The sequence below is a fragment of the Pristis pectinata genome, chromosome 3 (assembly GCF_009764475.1).
Source record: "Pristis pectinata isolate sPriPec2 chromosome 3, sPriPec2.1.pri, whole genome shotgun sequence".
Taxonomy (NCBI): domain Eukaryota; kingdom Metazoa; phylum Chordata; class Chondrichthyes; order Rhinopristiformes; family Pristidae; genus Pristis; species Pristis pectinata.
The window spans coordinates 125,752,749-125,774,551 of record NC_067407.1 but is presented as its reverse complement, the minus strand read 5'-3'; the positions used below and the strand labels follow the sequence as shown (position 1 = coordinate 125,774,551).

Below are 21,803 nucleotides of genomic sequence, written 5' to 3'. Positions count from 1 at the left end.
TGACCTGAAACTTTAACTGGTTCCTCTTTCCAGAGATGCAGCATGACCTGCTGAGTTAGAGTCATGGAGTTGTACAGCATGGAAACAGGCCCTTTGGCCCAACTCATCCAAGTAGCCCATATCCCTGTAGACCTGTGCACAAGTGTACCTGTCCAAGTGTCCTCTAAATGTTGTAATTGTACCTGCCTCTACCACTTCCTCTGGCAGCTTGTTCCACATACCCTCCACCTTGTGTAAAAAAGTTGCCCCTCATGTCCCCTTAAATTTCTTCTCTCTCACCTTAAATCTATGCCAGTAAACTCTAGCATTTTCTGTTTATATTTCAGAAATGGTCACTATTACATTTCACTGTGGCAGGGAAGAGGGCAGAAATTGATTTTCAATTGCATAATATTGGAGTGATAAATAAAGTGTAAACAATCCAAATGTCAGACTTGTTCATCAAGTAATGGCTTCTTCAAACCATCATTTCGGAACAATTGTGTGTGTGGGGTGGGCAAGTCAATTTGAAGTCAACAAGGCCAGTCACGATGTTTATATACTAGAAAAATCACATGGAAAACAAAGCAATCACATGGCAATGATTCTATCACCTCTGCATTCTAAGTGTACGCAAGGGGATGGATTTGAAAACTTTACTTCCCCAGTCTACGATCATGGAGGGAACATTACAAGCTGAGAATGCACCATCCCGTGTGCACTTCTGATACAATAATTATAACGTATTTCTCTTGTGATTGGCAATCTATATTGATTCTTGACTTGCCTTGTATGGAAGTTCTGCACATTTACGTTCCTATATGGAGCAGTCTTTCTCTGGCACCAGAGCAGTAGGCCCTCCTTAGCAGATGTTTCTATGGAGAAAAGTCAGTTTAAGGTGACACCGGGACAAGTTCAATCAATGAAACAGGCACAAGATAGTATAAAAAGATGGGGAATTACATGAAGCTGGGCAGAGTCCCTCCCATCAGGAACATGTACGATTTGAGATCAGAAATAGGTACTTTGGACAGTTTAAGATTTCCAATGTCTTTTACTTTTCCACTGCAGATGAAACTCCAACCGAGATCAAACTGGGTGTAATTTCCTCCCGAGGGAAAATAATTCAATAACAGCACTGCTGCGGTACCCAGTAAATCAACCATGTGAAACCAGGTCACCGGGGAAGTCAGTGACATTGGTTTCCAACTGCCTTTTGAAAACCAGCACCCTCTTTGCCACCAAGTGTCAGAACAATTCCTTTTCCTCATTTTCAAATTCTTTTGTGGCTGGACCTTTCCCTGTTTCTGGAGCTTCCTCCAAACCCTTCAACCTCCTTCCTCTGGCATTTTACATAGGCTCATCCTTGGTCCCACTTGCTGGAATTCAGAGTAATGCAGCATAGAGACAAGCCAATCATGGAATGTGGTATATTGGACAGACACTCCGTTCACTCACCCTCTACAGATATATCCTGAATTGCAAAACGGAGGATGATAGTCCAAATCATCCCCAGAGTCATCTTCACATTCCCATCTACTATTTCTAAAACAGAAAAAGAAATAATAATTGACCTGTTAACTGGAATTTCTAATCTTCATACAAATTCATATTGTTCAGCATAAAGATCTTCATGTCAAAATAGAGCTTTAATGAGATAAAAAACAGAAAATGCTGGAATCGCTCAGCACGTCAGGCAGCATCTGTGGAAAGAAAAATATAACGTTCCAGGTAATAGACCCTGCGTCAGAATTCTTAACAAATGAATGTTGCTCTTCACTCAGACACTGGAGCTCCATCAACAAGCAAGGTGAGTATCATAACACATGGACCTCAAGTCCTGACTATTATTAAGTAATACCCCAGCATCAGATGCAAACGCAAGATAAAAAACATGAAATTAAATGTACTTCTGCTGCAGATTCAGCCCAACATGAAAGTCATATCATAAGTCTGTACAAATGAGTGAGCAGTATTGAGTGAGCAGAATGTGTATCAGCCAAAAACAAAATACAACTGCCCTCAACTGGGCATGAAGAGCAATTGCTCTCAGCAACCAGAAGCTCAAACAAAATTGGATTTCCAGTGTTATTCAGATCCTGTTGGTGTGATATAGGGGACTAAACTGCCTGCAACGATGTCAGTAAGGGCAGAATAGGCTAACTCCCACAATTCAGCCAGTCAGTTGGGTCCAGGTTAGGAGCAGATTTAGTCCCAGAGGTAGGAAGAAGTCTCAATCAAGCTGGTAGCAAGCCAGAGTATTTTCATTTGTGGGGATATGAACAGAGGCTGAAAATTTCCTGAATTACTTTTTTTTTGAGAGTAGTCTCTAGTAGTCCTGTTATTGGCCACTCAGTCTCAAGGTCACTCTTACAACAGCTAAATTTTTCTAATCAAATTACCTTCAGCACCAATTGAAACAAGCTTTACTCCTTTGCTGGCTATATAGTCCAAAGCTTTGTTAACATTTGCGATTTTATGGAACCGCATCTTGCCCTGGTCTGGCTTTGAGAGTCGTTCACCTGTAGAAATAAAAAAGATTAGAAAAAAAAAGTCTTATGAACCCCACTGTTTTCCCTATTTAAGCCCTCAGGCCTTCTCTATTTCTTCAAGCCATTCCTCAGAATGGAAGGTGAACAAAGTTTGTGGCAAAAGTGACAACCTAATTCATGTTAAGGCTCAGAAACAATACAACTTTAAAGAAACTTAATGGTCAACTTATTAGTGGACTAAATAACTGAAAAGAACCAAAACTGTTGCTCTAGACGTGCAAACAGAATGAATGATGGAAAATACTGTGCTAAATATGCTAAAATATCTCAAAAATATAATATTTAGCCAAGCCAAAGCACAGACCAAAACCAGTTTCAGTTGAGATATCAAAACAACGTGGAAGAACACCTACAAGGCTCTCAGTCAGCTTAAGTAGGAAATGCCAGCAGGAAAAAAAATAAAATCTTTGGCCACAAACTATATCTGAAATAGAAAATAACTACAGACTACAAAGGAGAAACCATCATTAGCGTCAAGTGGTTTAACAAAAAGAACATGAGGCAAAGTCTGCAAATGTATGACGCTGCATTTTCATAAAAACAGAATTGCATTATCACATTGAATGATCTCTCTCCAATTGGATTGACCTACTCCACCTCAAAGCTATCTTGGGTCCACAGTTCCACTTCACCCTCAACACACACAGTGCTTCAACAAGGGGCTTCTATCCTTCCTTTCAAGGATCAGAAACCTCAAATTCTGTTGCTCATAGGGTTTTTTAAAAAAATACAAAGAGTAAACATTTCTCTATTCCTCTGCTTTCCTGAAAGCCTTAAATTATGCCGTGCTTTTGTTTCACAAGGCAACACAGCTCTTTTGGCTTCAGTGAATTCAGAGTGACAGCAGGCTCTTTAAACACTTGAAGTATCAGATTTAAACTACGTTCCATCTTTTCCAGATATTCAAAGAATCTGGATAGGGATGAAGAGCTGGAGGTTCAGCCAATTATTCCCTTCCCCACCCAGGGGGGGAAACCAGAACAACAGCAACTCAGCTGAGATCAAGGAAGTTATTAGAAACCAAGGAGGAAAACTTTCACATCTGTGATATACTTCGTGCAGCATCACACCAAGGAGAACGGGGTGGGGTTGGGGATGCAGAGTGAAAGCTCACTTTTAAAAAAAAGTCAGCCAAATCACTCAGTCTAACTGGTGAAAACTTGACTCAACTTACCTGAAATAACTTCCAAAAGCAACATAAGTTTAAGGCCATTTCTGAAGTCGTCTTCAATATTTTCAATCTGAGTGCCAGCTTTCCGTAAATGTGAATTGCACCAAGCAGTGAAAGTCTGAAACAGAAAACATTCTTGTTACACAATGACTGTTTTGTTTCAAAATAAAAAAGGCCAATGGAGCAACTTGTTCTCAAGACCAAACTTCTGAAAGGAAAGTTAAGCATTAGGATTAATTTCCGATTTTATTGATGGTATCTTTTTTAGATAATGGAAAGCAACACGAGGCAAAGTTAGCAAATGTACGATGATGCATTTTCATAAATTAGAATAGCAATAATTACACTGAATGATCTCTCTCCAACTGCAATGACCCACTCCATCTCAAAGCTGTCTTGGTCCACGGTTCCACTTCGTTCTTGTGTGAAGCACACACAGTGCTTCAAAAAGTCTTCTTTCCTTTCTTTCAAGGAGGATCAAAGATCATAAACTTCAACAACTCGAGTTCTCGTATTCTTCCAGATCTTCCTCTTCCTTCATTTTTATCTGACCCCATCTTTCAACCCCAGCCTTATGCCTTGCTGTGTTTTCACCATCCCTTCTGATCATCCTCTCTGATTCCAAACTATCATTCCTCAGCAGAGGTCTCGACTTTATCTCCCTACATCCCCATCCTAATGTATTGAGCCTGACATTGTTGAGATTATTTTACGCCACATTCACGAGCTCTTCGGCCAGGAATCTTTATTTCATATTGTAAACTCTCCCAAGTTCTGAATTCCTGATCCACCTGAACATCTCCCTCTGGCTTCTTGCATCACTAAATAAATTTACCAGCAGCCAGCCTGACACTGACTACCTGTATTAACTCTAACCTACCCCCTTCTGAACTTGCAGCACACTGCTCACGGAACACCAACCACATTATCAAACCTGCTGACATGGGTGGTGCTATTGTTGTTTGGCAAAATACCTGAGGCTGAATGTCAGCTCTCCAACACCTCCTCACACCACCCTTAACACCATGACCTAATGAATATTGGCCACTGCCTCCCAGGCAGTCAGTGATGTCATCTCCTCTGGAGATCTTCTCCACAGCCTGGGTCCCCTAATCACACATAACCCACTCTTACCTCCTCCAAGATTCACAGTCAGGACTATCCTGTTAGACCCATTATTTCAGCTTGTTCTTGTCCCACGAAACTGATTTCTTCCCACATTGTTTCTCCCCTCATCCAGTCTCCAACACCTTACAACCCCCGCCACTTTGCCAACTCTAGTTTCCAGATTGTCATTTTCGTTTTCACCTTGGACATCCATTTCTTCCACAGTTCCATCCCACAACAGGATGGCCTGAAGGCCCTTCACTTCTTCCTTGAACATAGGCCTGACCAGGCTCCACCACCACCATCTTTTGCCGGGCTTAACATCTCCTCACACCGAACGATTTTCCATTAAATGCACTCACTTATAAATTGAATATGTAGCTATGGGAAGTCACATGGGTTCAAGTTTTGAAAATGAAAATCTGTATTAGCTATGCCCACCTCTTGGGATAGTGGCAATATCCATTATAAAACCCTTTGATATCAACATCACTTCCTCCTACAAGAATTCCATTCCCCAGTTTCTCCATCTCTGCCATATCTGTTCTAATAAAGAGACTTTCTACACCAGTACTTCCGAGATACCTTCCTGTTAACATGGCTCTCTACTACAGCTGTTCCAATTCCCAAATTTCTCTCACCTACTCTCCTCACTCGTAGAGCAAGGTTAGGGCTCCCTTTGTCCTCCCATATTCATCCTCCACAAGTTCTATTACTTTTGCTAAGATGACTCCTTCAGAAACGCTTTCCCCTCTTCTTTCAGTATTATGAAGGGACTGAACTCTGGGACTGAAAATCTGAAGTAAAAACAGAAAACAATGGAAATACTCAACAGGTCAGGAATAAAAAGATAAATAGAAAGTCCTCTGGGGCTTCTTGGTTAACCATTGCATCTTCATGAACTCCTTCTCATGGCTCTTTCCCATGCAGCCTCAGGAGATGCAACAGCTCTTCTACCTCTTCCACCCCACCATCCAAACTCTCATATTCCTTCCTGGTGAAGCCGTGATTCACTTTTACTTCTTTACATTTAGTGTACTACATTCAATACTCAGGGTAATGGTTTTCTCTACACTACAGAAATCAAACATCATTTGGGAGAAGCCTCTCATCTTCTCACCAGCATTTAGAACCCAACAATGAATTCAACAATGTATCAGAACCGGCCAATTCAAATGAAATTATAATGAAAATTTTTACTGAACAATATAATGGGCCCACATTTCAAGAAAGGTTTCAAGGGAGTACAACAGATTCATCAGGATGCTGTCTGCTCAGAGTACATGCAATTGTTACGGAAAACTAGGAAAAACCAAAGCAACTTTTTTTTTTGAAAAAGGTGGCCATGCAGCATAATTGAGGCAAAAGTCATGCTCACCTTTAAAATAGTGATTTTAATAAAGCATGCCATCTTAAAATTTACATTTTCAGTATCAACGTTCCTCATTCCAGTGTGGACCTGGTTGCCTGTCATTCCACATTCTTTGCAGTCTCTCCTCCCCACCCCCACAGACTAATCCCATTCTCCCCTCAATCCCTCTAAACTATGTCACAACTATTGCTGTTCCCCCTAGTCCAACTTCTAGGATATCACTCCCACTGCCTCCTGGAGAGCTGCTGTAGAAATGTTCCATTTCACAGAATTCTCTTTCTCCCCCACCTCACTTTAGCAAAATTTTCTGCAGATGTAACACTGAACTCCACATAAATGCAACTGAGTGTTTAATAGAACAATGGGATGCAACAAGGTGGACAGAAGCAGTTTGCACCAGTTCAGGGGTCAGAATAGCAGGAGGTACAGCAAAAGAAACTTGTTAACCCAGAGAACTGTGGGATTCATTTCTTGTGCTTGTTTGAGGCTATCAACAGCCAAGAGCAGGTTGGATTGGTGGATAGAAAGAAATTGACAGAAAAATGGAAGAAGGGCAAATCCAAATGTGTTGGTGTGGACTGTAAACATCAATACTGGATGACTCAAATGACCATTTTTTTTCCCTGTTGTAATTTCTAATACATTCTTCCCCTGAAATAATTGCCACTTCAAGCAGCAACTCACAGATTTGGTACCCACAGCGAGTTACCAGAATTGGTAGAGCACTCATTCAAGACTCCTTTTACCCATTAACTTCTCCCTTCTTTCAAGGTTTGATCCCACTTTCAAGGGCAATTTCCAGCAGAGGACCCAAGCAAAATTATATTCATCTTAATTTAGCACTGCTAATTTACAAAGACTCAAGGGCTGAGAAGGAATGGTGTCTAAAAATTGACATTTCCACTAATAACCATTTACTCCGATTGTTGCACTGAGTTCCATTGCCTCAGATTCAGTCACAGTAATGTCACACAAAGATAAAAGAATGTGGACAGGAGATTACTTCTTAAACTAGTGAATCCTTAAACTAAGTTGATGAACCATGAAGTAAATAGAAATACTTTCCAGCAGCTCAGCTGTCAAGAATAAAGGATGCAAGACTAAACTAATGAAAGATTTTAAACAGAAACATGGAGCTCTTCCTCACCAAGGGAATTAAGTCTGTAAATTCTCTTTGATGACTAATGGTTGAGGCTGCAATGTCAACATTTAAGATTATTTTGGGTAAGTGGATAATAAGAAAGTAGTTGTAAAGTAGACAGGAATCATGTAGATAAAGAGAAGCTATGTGCTAGTAATTCCAGGCAATTATCTTATCAAGGCAGGAGCAGGTAGCATCCAGAGTGATGGTGAAAGGTTTGTTCTGCAGGTTTTTTCCGAACCATGGAGATTGTAATTATGCAACATGGGACAAATCACAGAGCTGGTCCAATTACAATGATAAGAACAAAGCCCAACTTGAAAAAGAACAAAAGGATGGAACAGAAAGGCTCTAAGAGATAGATCAACTGAAAGGGAGAAAGGAGAGGGTATTTTCTGTAAAGAGAAAGCCATCAATGCTTCCCCCTCCCCACCTCCAGCTCACACAATGTTTTATATCCTCATGCTCCACTCCACAGAGATATTTTAGGCAAACTGAAAGGCTGATAACTCTGATTTATCCAGTGATGATACCTCTCAGGTTAACAGGCAGCTCATGTGTTTGAATAAATCAATTTAAAACCAGTGTTTAGAAGCTTTGAGCTGGACTCCTCCACCTGGTATCCTTCCTGTGATGCACAATGGCAACAATGGCAGAGAACAGTGATGAACTGACCTATAATTGCTGAAAACTGAAGTCAACCTCATGTACGGTGAATGAGGCACACGTCTGAACTTTAAAACAAGGAACGTTAACAATACCCAAGACTGGTGCATCTCTAACGACACCGTTGAGCAGGACAGCATCAATAATTACATTCCAGGCTACACCACCACATTTTGTGTTTTTGAAAGTATCCCCAATTGAACTACTTCCTTACAGACCAAGGTGTGGTTGATTAAATTCAACAATGTTTTAAAACCTCAGTCATTCTGACGCTTTGTACAATTCATAATTTTGATTGTGGCCATGGGTCTTCAACTTCAGATATTCCTCTCCCCACTAACAATAGAGTCATAGAGAAATAGAGAGATACAGCCCAGGAACAGGTCCTTTAGCCCACTGAGTCTGCACTAACCTTCAGTCACCTATTTACACTAATCCTACTCTAATGTCATTTTATTCTCCCCACACTCCCATTCCCATCCCAGATTCTACCCCTCATTTACATTAGGGGCAATTCACTGTGACCAATTAACCTACCAAACCATACGTCTTTGGGATGTGGGAAGAAACTGGAGCACCCGGAAGAAACATGCTGAAAGAGTGAGAGACAAGATAAGGTTTCTTTATTATTCACATGTACATCAAGAAACAGTGAAATGCATCTTTGCATAGAGTTTTCTGGGGGCAGCCCACAAGTGTCACCAAGCTTCCAGCATAGCACGCCCACAACTTCCTAACCCACACGTCTTTGGAATGTGGGAGGAAACCGGAGCATCCAGAGGAAACCCACGCACGCATGGGGAGAACGTACAAACTCCTTACAGATAGCAGCCAGAATTGAACCCAGGTCTCTGGCACTGTAATAGCGTTACGCTAACCACTACACCACCGTGCCTAGAGCGCGAGAGGGAGGGAGCAGACAAACTCCGCAAAGACAGCACCCGAAGTCAGGATTTGACCCCTGGTCTCTACTGCTGAGTCACCAGCTCTGCTAGTGAGTCACCATACTGCACAAACTAGCACCAGGCCAGCCATGATATCTGACCTGCTGAGTGATTTTCTCTTTTTATTTCAGATTTCCAGCATCCAATTATTTTTGTTTTGATTTTCTTGATTATGTATCTCTATAGCAGATATAGAGCTCTTAAGTTTAAAGGTCATATGTCATCAGCCACTTATCCAGTGTTATGGACTCAGTGAAAGTCCCTTTAAGATAGAGAGTGTGTGTGTATGTGTGTGTGGGGCGTGCTTACGTCAATAGAAGATAAAGGACGTAATGACGTTGTTGAAGAAGAAGAAGAAAGAGAGAGAGAAGGGAGAGAGACACCAGCCTGCTTGTTTTCACTATCGATGGATGAGAAACAATAACTGTGTTTGCCACTGAAATCCATGTATGGAAGTTGGAAGTAATCCGGTGGAGTTCACTTTGTTGCTGACCTGTAGAAGGAAACAGGTATTTGTGTGTGGACGACCACGGTTCGGATGCTTTTCGGGGTGAGGAAGTCACTACCGAGTAAACACTGAAGTGTCGTTTGGGTTCCATCGTGGAACATTTGGATTTCGTATGTACTCTCTCTAAGTTTTTCTACATCTACATCTTATCTTCAGACAACGGTGGTTGTTGAAGAAGCCCTTGCTCATGTTTCACCTTATGGCTTGCGGAACTGAACTTTAAGAACCATTCAGGAACTGGGAGTTTTGGACTTTGTCACACACACACACGAAGAGTTTAGTTTTGGGGTTAACGTTCGAGGTTTAACATTTTTGAATTCTAACATACTAACATTTTTACTTTTATTTTACGTATTATCATAAGTAGTGATTAATAAAATAGTTTTTAACACTGAATCATGCTCAGTGTGTTTCTTTTGTTGCTGGTTTGTGACACCAGATACTTTGAAACAAACATGGCAAAGGGCAACTTCCACATCAATTAACATACTCCATTACACCACCCAACATTTGGTTTTCTAACATATTTTAGAATATTCAATGGACTGCAATCTTCAACATAAAATATGAAGGATTTTGAAAGCTGCAACAGTATTAAATTGATACTTAGTAAGATTTTCCATATAGCTCTTTGGAACATCGTCATGGAATGCAGCAGTGGTGAGGCATTAGTTTAAGAGTTCACATCAAGGGCAGGAGAGGACTATCACTATGCTATGCCAATTGTAAAACCTCTCTTCAGCTGGAGCACATCCCAGCACTAACAACATCACTGGTTTCTATTTGGGGCTGTAATCCATTCAGACGCCTAGACTGGAAAAGAGCACTCCCTCCCACCTCCTCAACACACAAAGAGCAGGCCTGTGGCCACTGCAGGAACAGATCCAGTTGCATGGTGTAGCCCTCAATACATTCCCAGCCAACATCTAGGAGACAGAGGTGGATGTATGGCAGTCAGACTCTGCCAAGGAAATAGAATGCCATGTTGGAACAAAGAGCTTAGTATCACATAACACCCGTGAGGCTGATATATCTTTCAGTACTAATCCAGTATCAACCATGATTAAGTATTACATCAACAAACTTGGCATTTTATCGGCAGGGATGAACTGTTGTCAAGTTTCAGCTCTACAGGGATTGTTCGAAACAATAGAAATTATATCCTATAGGTTAGACTGCTCAAGAGCAACAAAACGTTTTGTTTTTAAATCCACTATGCTCAGTCTTAATCCTTGTCAACTTTATTACGTGTTTCCTAAATTTGCATCATTGCTTCTTGATGATAATTTACTGGAAAATTAAAGTTTACAACTAAACATTCAAATAGTCTTGTTAGGAATCAACCAATCAGATTAATCCCTTCAACATTCAATTACGTAGAATTTACAGCACATATGACTCAACTGGTTTATACCTGCTTCTGTATATTTCTAGCACAATGAAGATAGTTTCCACCTCAACTGACATGCTCTACAAAACTGTCCAACATTTTGTTTTCCGATATATTTCAAAATATTACTGCAATAATGGACAACAATCCAGATGGCTCCCATCCTATATCATCAGATACAGACAAGGTTGTGCTATTATGGTCAAAGGTGAAGAGGCAAGTTGTTCTGATAGTGCTAGCGACCAGCCGGTGATCATTTTCAGAGTATGAGCACATGTGAGAAAGAGACAGATAAACACTGAAAAATAGTACGTTGAGGAAGGTGCTGGCTGGAACCATGAAGATAATTCACAAGCCAGGGTTACAGGACTAGCCTCCTGCATCAGAGCTGGGGAAATACCAAGCTTTATTTTTACAAAGCAAATGCTTGGCAATACCCCATACCTCGGGTTCTGATTCATCTCCCAACAAGAATCATATTTTTGCTCGTTCACAATGGAAGGATTCAAAGTGGATGCTGTGTGATAAAAGTAGACAGGTTTCTATTCATTTTCTTCACTTTTGTGGGAAAAAAGGAAAACCCATATTCTAGAACAGCTTGTGCTTTGTGAATTGTGTTTCAAAGTATAAACTGTATTGTATAATTTAAGCTAAAAGTCAATATAAAGCATTTCCAGGACAATTATGGAGTGGTGAAAGACCCTTTTAAATGCGATCTACTCAAAAGGCAATTTAGTTTTAGACAAAATTAGTTGAAGCCGGTTAAAAGCCATGCATCAAAATCAGACATCTTTGACGAATCTACATTGGTTTAACAGTCAAATGATGGTAAAACAGCACCGACCCTCAATGCACTTTGCCAAAAAGTGACAATTTAAAGATATTATAAAACCTGCTTGTTTCCAACACGTAGAACATGGTAAATGAAAAGGTTGGTGGAGAGTAAGAGGGAAGACAAAAGCAGCAAAACTGAAAGAATCAGGAAAGTTCCACTGGGAAATGTAAAGACATCTTTGAAACTGATACCAGTAAAATCATGAAATCCTGAGGGAGGGAGTTTGAAGAGAACAGAATAGAAATATAACTCACATAAGGCTTCAGAAGCATTGTAATCACATGTTTCTTTCTCCCCCCACCCCCACCCACCTACCTACCCCGAGTGGAAGCCAGAAGTGGTTTGGCTCCTGAATCAGATGTAATTTTTAAAACATTTGTGAGACTAAAGTTAGACAACATAAAATCTAATTTATCAAGCCCATAATGTTTTAATAAGATAGAACAACTGAGGTTGCTAATTGACTAGAATGCAACTGGAGTGACAGAATAGCAAAACATCAATACTTGTCTGCAATGGCATTCTGGGCAGAAAGACCTGCGATCACTTCTTTTCTCTGGTATTTTAATGTTAGAATTTCAAAGGGTGAAATGAAAGATTGCCAGTGACTAATACAGTCAGAAATGAAAAAAACATGATTTGCTATTTATACAATCATACTTAATATCAGTTCCATTCCCAGGTTGAGGGAGAATGGTAAGACAGAAATTTTGGCTTAAGGAAATTACAATGGAGAAATATGAAGGGAACAGTAGATTCACTTGTCTGGTAGAACTGCAAGTGGATAATTAAGAATCTCCCAGATAAGTTACACTACCTGCAGTAGCAGGCACCTCATCACTAAAATGTTAATAAAAACAGAAAATGCTGGAAACACCAAGGCCAGGCAGCATCTGCGGAAAGAGAAACTGTTAACATTGCATGTCCAGGACCCCTTGTCAGTTCCATTTCCCCCTCCATAGATGCTTCCTGGCACGAGTGCTTCCAGCGTTTTCTGTTTTTGTTTCAGAGTTCCAGCATCTGCAGTTTTGATTCCCCCCCCCCCCCCCCCCCCCCCTTAAAACTTAACTGTTTGACTGATCGTCAAAAGGCTCTCAGGTCCATCTCTACATCAAACATGATCTGACTGCAATTTTGTCTGGATGCCCAGGGTGCTAAGACACTCTGACTCTTCCAGTGAGAGAAGGGCTGAGTTTTATTTTAACTGTTCTTGTGTTGCCAGGAGGAGCAGGTGCACATCCGTGCCCCACAAGTAAAGTTTAGCCCAATCTACTGGTAACACCGATAACAACCCCAACTTTCCAAATGCAACGCCCCTGCACTGCAAATCAAGCCACAAATAATGTCAGCAAGACTCCATTTTCTACCACTTCTGATCAACTTCCAGCCAGAAGGGGGAGGATGCCACCCACCTGGATTTAAATGAAACCAACATGTTAAAGTAGTCCTTATTCCTGGAGAAATAGGCAACTATCCTACCCACTTCATTACCCAACCCTCCAATCACTTGTTTCTGGACATGCTGCAGTGATGGCCAATGCTAATAGAGCAGTACAGCACAGAACAGGCCCTTCAGCCCACAATGTTGTACCGACATAGCTAATCCCTCCTACCTCCAGAAAGCCCATATCCTTCTCATTCATGTGCCCATCCAAGCCCCTCTTAAAAGCCCCCAATGAATTTGCCTCCACCACCCTATCAAGCAACACATTCCAGGCATCCACCACTCTCTCAGTAAAAAAAAAACTTACCCCTCACATGTTCTGAATCTACCCCCTCTCACCTTAAATGCATGCCCTCTGGTATTGGATCGCTCAATAGTGGGAAAGAGATGTTGCTTGCCCACCCTACGTCCCCCATAATGCTAATGACAAATGGCAAATCAAAGAGCACCATCTCTATTTCACAAAGCCTTTAAAAAGTGTTGAGTGTAGGGCTACTTCCCAGATAATTGCAGACTGTTTCAAACCTACACGAGTTCTAATTTTACTTCATTTTTCTTTTTCCTCAAATTATTTCATTCCCTTTTCTTTCTTCAAGACTTTCCAATGGGCTGAAATGTCTTTTCACTCTTTCTAATCTGCCATTTCTCTTCAAACATTTGCATCCCTTTAAATTTCACAAAGTACGATCTCTCACTGGGATTGTTCTTCACAAGAGGATAATGGTTATAATTCTTCTACAATTTCAAGAACATCAGTACAGTGACTGATTTCAGGAACATTAATACAGTGACAACTGAAAATTATGAACAATAGTACATTATACTGGTTTCTTATTAATACTGAATTTGGAAAATCTAGGCAAGTGCTTAGAAGGGTTAGGAAATGTCCAATGGAGATTAATAGCCATCTGCTATAGCTACTGATATCTACGGCGCTGGATTTATTCCGTGCAATTATTCAATTCCGTAGATACTTAATAAAAGGCCACCACGTTCCAGTGTAGCTGAGCTCACATACTACCAAAGTCTAACTGCACTGCATTGCATTTGGCAAGCAGTGTTCTTAACACTATTCTGAACTGTATAGCCAAGGTCAAAACAGGAATCATAGCTCTAAGACCAGAAACCCAAGACGTCAAAATTAAAATCTACAGGCTGTTTTCATGTTAAAAAGTGAATGCAGTGAGTGTGCTGGTCAACATATAATGCTGATTATACTGGGAACCAAATAATAAAGGGATCGACATGACTAAGGACAACTTTATGATGAACAATGTGTTTTGGAAAGTTTGTTATTTTAAGCTAGAACTGCGGGGAACTGGAATGATTTTTGGGCAGCAACTGAAAAGTAAATTTGAAACAGGATACACAAAAATACTCAGCCAACAAATCTTCAAAAGCAGTAATGTTTCCTGAAGTTTGTTTCATTTCAGGAGTTTCAAATACAAGTTGTCAACATTCAGTTTTACTTCTGTCACAAGCCTCAATTTCGCAACTACTCCAAACTCTAACACCAACAAACACCAAATTATGGCTGAAGTGGTAACTTTCTCCTAATATCAGAGTGTAAAGTAGAGACCTGCACATTGTGGATGCAGCCAGTGTGGCTCCTTCAACAGTTAACCTAGCTGAAAGAATCACTATTTGGTGGATTTTATATATTTTAAACATACCTTACAAGTTATGATTGAAGAGGGATGGAAGTTTTTAAAATGCAGCTTGCTGTATATTTTACATCAAAGCATACAAGTTGCAGCTCTCTGCATAAATTATATTTTTCTTCCTTCCCCTTTTTATTTACAGCTCAAGATAGTGGTCAAAATCATGGACAGCTCATTCTTCACCATTTTCCTGCTAACAAGCCACCAGCAGAAAAAAAGATATTTGAATTTATTTCACACCAGCCATGACTTCAGAATGTCCAAGACCTTTCCAGCCAATACAATACTTCTGGAATACAGCCATTGCTTTACTTAGGAGAACCACAATAACCTATTTATTCACAGCAAACTCACACAAACAGCACTGTGGTAGTGTTCAAATAATCTGTTTTAGGTGTTTGTGAAGAAGTTATTTTTCTAATGAAGTCTCTGCAGCAGAATGCACGACATGCTCACTCAGAGCTTTGACCAAGTGACCCATTCTGCAATAAATGCTGTAGCTGCAAGGCACCATTTAGAGTGAAACAGTCTGCTTGATTGACATTCAGTCCATCATCTTAAATAGGCACAACCAGTGAGAGGTTGCAGGAGTGATTAAGTAACAAAAAGGTTGATAGTGCAAGGTGAAAAAAAATGTATTGATGGGATAAATAAAGAAACAGATTGGTTGAGAAGTGATGTAAATCGACTCATCTTCTTTGGCAGTCTCTCAGGATCGAGAATGATGCTTCCATTCTGATTGTGTGGATTCTGGGATGACTGATGATGCCAATATGGGTACTGAAGATAGGGCAGGTATGGTTGATGGAGTGAGTAGGTAGCTTGTGAATGGTACACTTTTCTGCTGCTTACTAGGGTCTCCGTGTGCTCCTAAATGCATGGCCTTAAGGTTCTCAATACCAACCCGAATGCTCCTTCTCGGAGCAATCATGGGCCAGATATTGCCAGGAATCATTGCGGATGTTGCACTTCATGGAGGTTTTAAGCACACCCTTGCATCTTTTTCTCTGTCTGGTAATCTCTTCCTACAGAAGAGCTCAGAATAGAGTGTCTATTTAGGGAGTATGGTGTAGGGCGCACAAATGATCTGATCTTCCTAATGTAGCCAACTGAAAGTAATTAGGGCTTCATGCTGGGATATTGGCCTGAGAGAGGATGCTGACTTTAGTTTGCTTATTCTTCCAATGAATTGAGGATTTGAGAAACAGCATTGGTTTACAAGTGCTAAATATGTGCATACAAGCCAAAGCATGATGCTGCATTGACAAAGAATCCTGCAAAACACCTGCCATGACCCTCATATGTTATTCGCAATCAGCACCATCTCAGCATGGTTCCAGTTTGTTGGCTGTCAAAGGCTGAGGCATTCTTAAACTCATTTTGTATATTCACTCAGTACCTATGGAACACAAATCTCTCCACTCATTACACCAGATAGATGTAGGTTGGCTAAACACAGACCTTATTCTTTAGTTTTGTTCAAGCCGGCAAGCAATCTTTGAGTGGAGCACAGGTTTAACCCATACCATCACAACTGTAATGTGGAGCTGTCCTTCCAAAGACCTTGGCAGGGTCTTCTCTCAGGGACTGGGAGAGCTTTACGTTTTTGTGCCATCTCTCAAGACAGCTCTGTGGGACTGGCTGGGCCCAGACCTGCTAGAAATGTGTAAATCTATGCTTCTGGCTGGCAGCATGTCAGACTCCATGAAGAAGGGCATTACTACCCACATCAACAAACAGAAAGGGTAGAGGAAGGACATGAGGAATTGGAGACCCATTTTGCTGTTGAATGTGGATTAAAAGATCCTGCCAAGGCCATTGCTACTGGGTCAAGTCTGCTCTGGGACAGATGATCCTCCTAGACCAAAGCTGTGCTGTATCAAGCAGGTACAGCTTTGACAGTCTTGCGCTGCTCAGGGGTACCATCGCCTAGTTCAGGACTGGAGGCGGGGGGGGGGGGGTTGGTGGGTGGCGGGTAAACATCTGCCTGGTCAACTTGGACCAGAAGGCCTTCAACAGGATATTCAACATGCTCTCCAAAATGGGTTTTGGGGAGGGAATCAGAAATTGGATCCAACTGCTTTACACAGATATCTGTAGTACAGTCAATATCAATGGGTGGGAGACAGATAGCTTCCCCATCAAGTCCAGAGTCAGGCAGGGTTGCCACTCTCCTGTCTTGTTTGCATGTTGCATAGAACCCTTTGCTGAATCCATCAGGAAGGACTAGAGCATAAGAGGGGTGACGTTGCCAGGCAGTGGAGGCACACAAGTCAAAACCTCCCAGTACATGGACGATGTCGCCATCTTCTGCTCTGATACACGATCAGTTCAGAGATTGATCAGCATCTGCGACCGGTTTGAGTTGGCATTGGGCGCCAGAGTCAACCGCAGTAAGAGCAAGGCCATGCCCTTTGGCAACCAGCCCTACTGATCCAACGCCCCCTTCACTGTCCAGTCTGACTACCTGAAGGTGCTGGGGATCTGGTTCGGAGCAGCCGAGGCATGTAACAAAAATTGGCTGGAGCTGATTGGGAAGGTCAAACAAAAATTGGGTCTTTGGAAACCGCGTTCTGTCAATAACTGGGAAAAACTTGGTCATCAGGTGCGATATCTTCTCAGGGCTGCTGTACTTAGCACAGATGTGGCCTGTTCCTCACTCCTCTGCCTTGGTAATCACCCAGGACGTCTTCCAGTTTATCTGGGGGTCTAAGATGGAGTGAGTCCGACGCGTCACGATGCACAATTTCCCAGAGAATGGGGGCAAAAGTGTACCCAAAGTTGCCCTCATCCTGATGAACTCCTTCGTGTGTGGCTGCATCAGGCAGTGTGTGGATCCAAAGTATGTGAGCACAAAGTGTCACTACATGCTGAGGTTCTACCTGTCCCTCGTGTTGTGGAAGATAGGCCCGGCCCCATTACCACGCAATGGCCCAGTCAGCTGGCTATTGCCACACAACCTGTCCTTTGTAGAAGAGTTCTTCCAAGTAAACACCTTTGACCACAAGTCCATCAGACAGTGGTCAGTGTGGAATGTACTGCAGACACTGCGGGACAGGGACTCTGGATACTGTGGGGTGTTTCCCTGAGCAAACTGTCCAACCATCTGACAGAACACCTCATCGCCACATCTCACTGACAAACACCAAGAATTTGCTTGGCTGGTGGAGAGAGGGGTCCTCACAGATCACTTCTGTACAGATGTCATATCATCCCCAATGCACACTGCCCCGAGATGGCTGAGGTGGGGAAGAGACAGTCACCCACCTCTTTGCAGACTATGGCTTTGCTAAGAGGGTGTGGAGAAAGATGCTAGAGTCCCTGTATGGGTTCATCCCCAAGAGCTACGTAACAGACGACTCTCTGATCTATGGGCTCTTCCCAGGGTCACACACCGAGATAGACATCAAGTGCTGCAGGAAGATCATCAACTCGGTGAAAGACTCCCTTTGGTCTGCCCGAAGTTTGTTGGTCTTCCAGCACAGCCACATGTCTGTAAGGGCATGCTGCCGAATGGCACATTCCAAGCTGCAGGAGTACGTGCGGAGGGACACACTGAAGCTCAGTGCAGCCAATGCTATGACTCTGGAGAAGGACCACAGTCTAGGCTCCTTCTGTTACCGCACATGGAGGGGCAAAGTAGGGTTGGGAAACCCCTTGAACAGTGAAAGGCTGTATCACCCCAGGGGGGGCCACACAAGTGGTTATGGTGCTACGGAAAAAGTTTACACTACTGAATATATTGACCATGACCAAGAAGTTTTGCACTGTTTCTTCCTTCACATATATTTTTTAAATTATGAATAAAGTCTGTTTTTGAAATAAAAAGTCAGGGCCTCAGTTCAATAGCTTCAAAGCCCATCGAGCTGTCAATCAAATTTCAATATCCATTACTTGGGCATTATGCATACAGCCACTGGCTGTAGGGAGGTGACATGTTAAAGACAGACAATAAAAATTAGTTCCACAACTCAAACAAGAACATGTAATGTGCAAATTCAGCCAGTGTGCAATTCTTTTCAATCAATATTCACTGAATCGTGATCAATATCCTATCTATTATAGCTAACCAGACTGACTGGAAAATTATTGGCTGAGAAATTTCTTCCTCACAATACATAATGGTGTTTTGAATCAGATTATCACTGACTTACATGATGTGAAATACATTGTTTTGCAGCAGCAGTACACTGCAAAGACATAAAATTACTATAAATTACAAAAATAAAGAGTGCAAAGAAAAGGAATAACGTGGTAGAGCTCATGGACTGTTCAGAAATCTGATGGTTGAGGGGAAGAAGCTGTTCCTAAATCGTTAGGTGAGAGTCTTCAGGCTCCGGCAAATAGGCCGAGCCCAGAGGAAAGCAAAATTATCCAGGGGGAAGTATGACCCTACCCTTTCTGACTAGATTTTTTGTTCCAGCAAGTATCTTTCTGACACAAAACTCTCCCAAGTGACAATACAGTCTTCAGCAGGACTTAATCTGAAAAAAAAAATCAAAAAAAACCTATAGATCTCAAAATCTTTAATAAAAAAAACAAAACGTTGCAAACACTCAGCAGGTCAGGCAGTATCTGACAAAGTGTCTTTGATCTGAAACATTAACCGTGTTTCTCTTTTCACAGATGCTTCCCTGGCCTTCTGATTTACAAACTTACTAGTCCAAAAAGTGTCATTATTTTACACAGCCAGTTTTCACTAACCCAGTTTGGTTCTGAAACATGTTGCTTAAAAGGGCCAACACTCAAAATACACTTTGGTTGGTCCAAAGCAGTCTGCAGCTTCACGACAAACTACAGATATGGCCCATTCAGAAGACAGAGTCCTCTTTGCATCTTCAGCAGCTTTTGTACACTCCGATTTGACTTTCAAAGAGGACTTATCTCCACCCAACACTTACCTTGCTGAATGGCATGAAGTTGGGCCCTAGCTGTCAGAAGCATCGTAGGCAGCCATGGAGACAAAGTGGGATGGAGCAGAGAAGTGCTCAACACCCAGAATATTATTCACCCAGCATTCACAGGGATACAGGATCCTAGCTAGATTTCTGTCAGGAGCAATCTCTATGTAGGCTGGGCTTCACCAAGATGGTCTTCATTGAAGGTGACTTTCTGTGACATCAAGTACAGGCTGGATTACTATGCCTGTGGAAGTCAAGGTCACGGACACTCTCAGATTCCTGGCTTCAAGATCATTTCAGGCTGCTGCTGCGGATCTCTGTGACATTTCAGTCTGCTGCTAACTGTAGGGAAGTCATCCAAACTCCATACTCAAGGATGGAAGACTCCATCTGCTTTTCCTTCGCCCACAGGAGCAGGCACATGGAGTTTCTTGAATTGAGGTGCAGTATTGCAGTGCATAAGTTACCAGTCAAATATCTGGGCCACTGATCCAGAGAGAATCTCAAATCCTGCCATGATAGATGGGAAATTGAACTTCGAGTGATTGAGAAATTGAACTTTGGCTGCCCCCAGCACATTCTTAACACAAAATGACACATTTCACTGTGTGTTGCGATGTAATGTGACTAATTAATAAATATCTGATATTTAAAGATTTAAAAAAGCAATCTTCAGTACACATGAAACTACCAGAATGCCATAAAAATCTGTTCAAATTCATTCAAGTCCTTCATGGAAAAAAATGAAGGGAGGTCTTACCTGATCAAGCCTATATACAGCTCCAGACCCAGCAATATGGTTAAATCTTAATTATCTTCTCAATCTAGGGGTGATTGTGGACAGACTAGAAATGCCAAGATTGCCATCAATGGCCACAGACCACGAGCAGAGAAAAAAATTGCAGGCTTCCCCAAAGTACTGGTATTTATAGACTGCACTCGTGTAGTGTAGTTTCCTACAGAACCTTCACTAGCAACCTCCTGCTGCGAGGAACTTTGGTCTCCTTGCAAAATACATGCCTCTAGCAGCTATTGCTCTCCACCAGAAAGCCTAATTCCCTCCAAGCCCCTTTCTCATCATTGCAGCATGCATTCCTGAAGCACCCTCGTTCTCCAGTTGCAGGAAGGTGCTGTACGTGCACAACACACATATGCAAGGGGCACCATCTGAGATCGTAACTGCAAGGCAGAGCAACAGCAGTTTGAGATATTGTAGGAGATCAGTACAATAGCACTTGCTGAAATTGAGACAGCATAGCTTTACACAGGGAAATCTTACAACACTTTTTTTTAATCTAACAAAGTGTTGTTAGATTTCCCTGTGTAATTTTGAAGACTCTGTAGTTTTGAAGACTGCAATCTTTTTGTGGGCTGTAGAAACAGCTTTGAATGGGCAGGCATTGTAGTGTAGCGGTTAGCGTAATGCTATTACAGCACCAGTGACCTGGGTTCAATTCTAGCCACTGTCTGAGTTTGTACGTTCTCCCCGTGACTGCGTGGGTTTCCTCCGGGTGCTCTGGTTTCCTCCCACATTCCAAAGACATACAGATTAGGAGCTGTGGTACTGTTATGCCGGTGCCGGAAGTGTGGCGACACTTGTGGCTGCCCCCAGAACATCCTATGCAAAAGACGAATTTAACTGTGTGTTTCGATGTACATATGACTAAAAAAGATATCCTATCTTATAAATGCCAATTTAGCAAAAGTCAAATAGTAAAAGTAAACTTCTAGCCTTATTTCCAATGTGATTTAGTTACAATGGCCATCTTATATAATTTCTCACCCAATGTCTAATATCACCATCACTGCAAACATAATGATTGAAGGCCAGTAGCCTCTCCATAGGACACATCGGCTGAGGCAGTTAAAGTCGTTGAACTAGTATACCAATATCTCAAGGAAAAGTAAAAAGGAAAAAGGCTGTTTCTATTTGATTTCAGCTGAAATGTGCAGTTCTCTTTTGTTGCCCTGGTCACCAGTTTACATTGCTCATTTTACACCACCTTCCTCAAAACGTCCCATGGTATCTTCTGTTGTGTTGTAATGCATCACATTATACAGCGCAAAGTTCCTACCTTTACATTACAATGTACAATAATGGAAACAGATCATTGCACTACAAGACAACAAGT

General features: G+C 41.7%; 1 protein-coding gene across 3 annotated transcripts in view; it reads right to left on the bottom strand.

Moving 5' to 3' along the window:
- The window catches only part of LOC127568052 (alpha-actinin-2-like), a 78,768-nt gene that overhangs the window by 37,915 nt on the left and 19,050 nt on the right, over positions 1-21,803 (bottom strand). For all 3 annotated transcript variants that reach the window (XM_052011310.1, XM_052011311.1, XM_052011312.1), the window contains exons 2-5: positions 3,706-3,820; positions 2,382-2,501; positions 1,438-1,524; positions 767-854 (exon numbers count right to left, since the gene is read on the bottom strand). In XM_052011310.1, coding sequence (XP_051867270.1) covers positions 767-854; positions 1,438-1,524; positions 2,382-2,501; positions 3,706-3,820 — 410 coding nt within the window. The remainder of the gene's footprint in view (positions 1-766; positions 855-1,437; positions 1,525-2,381; positions 2,502-3,705; positions 3,821-21,803) is intronic.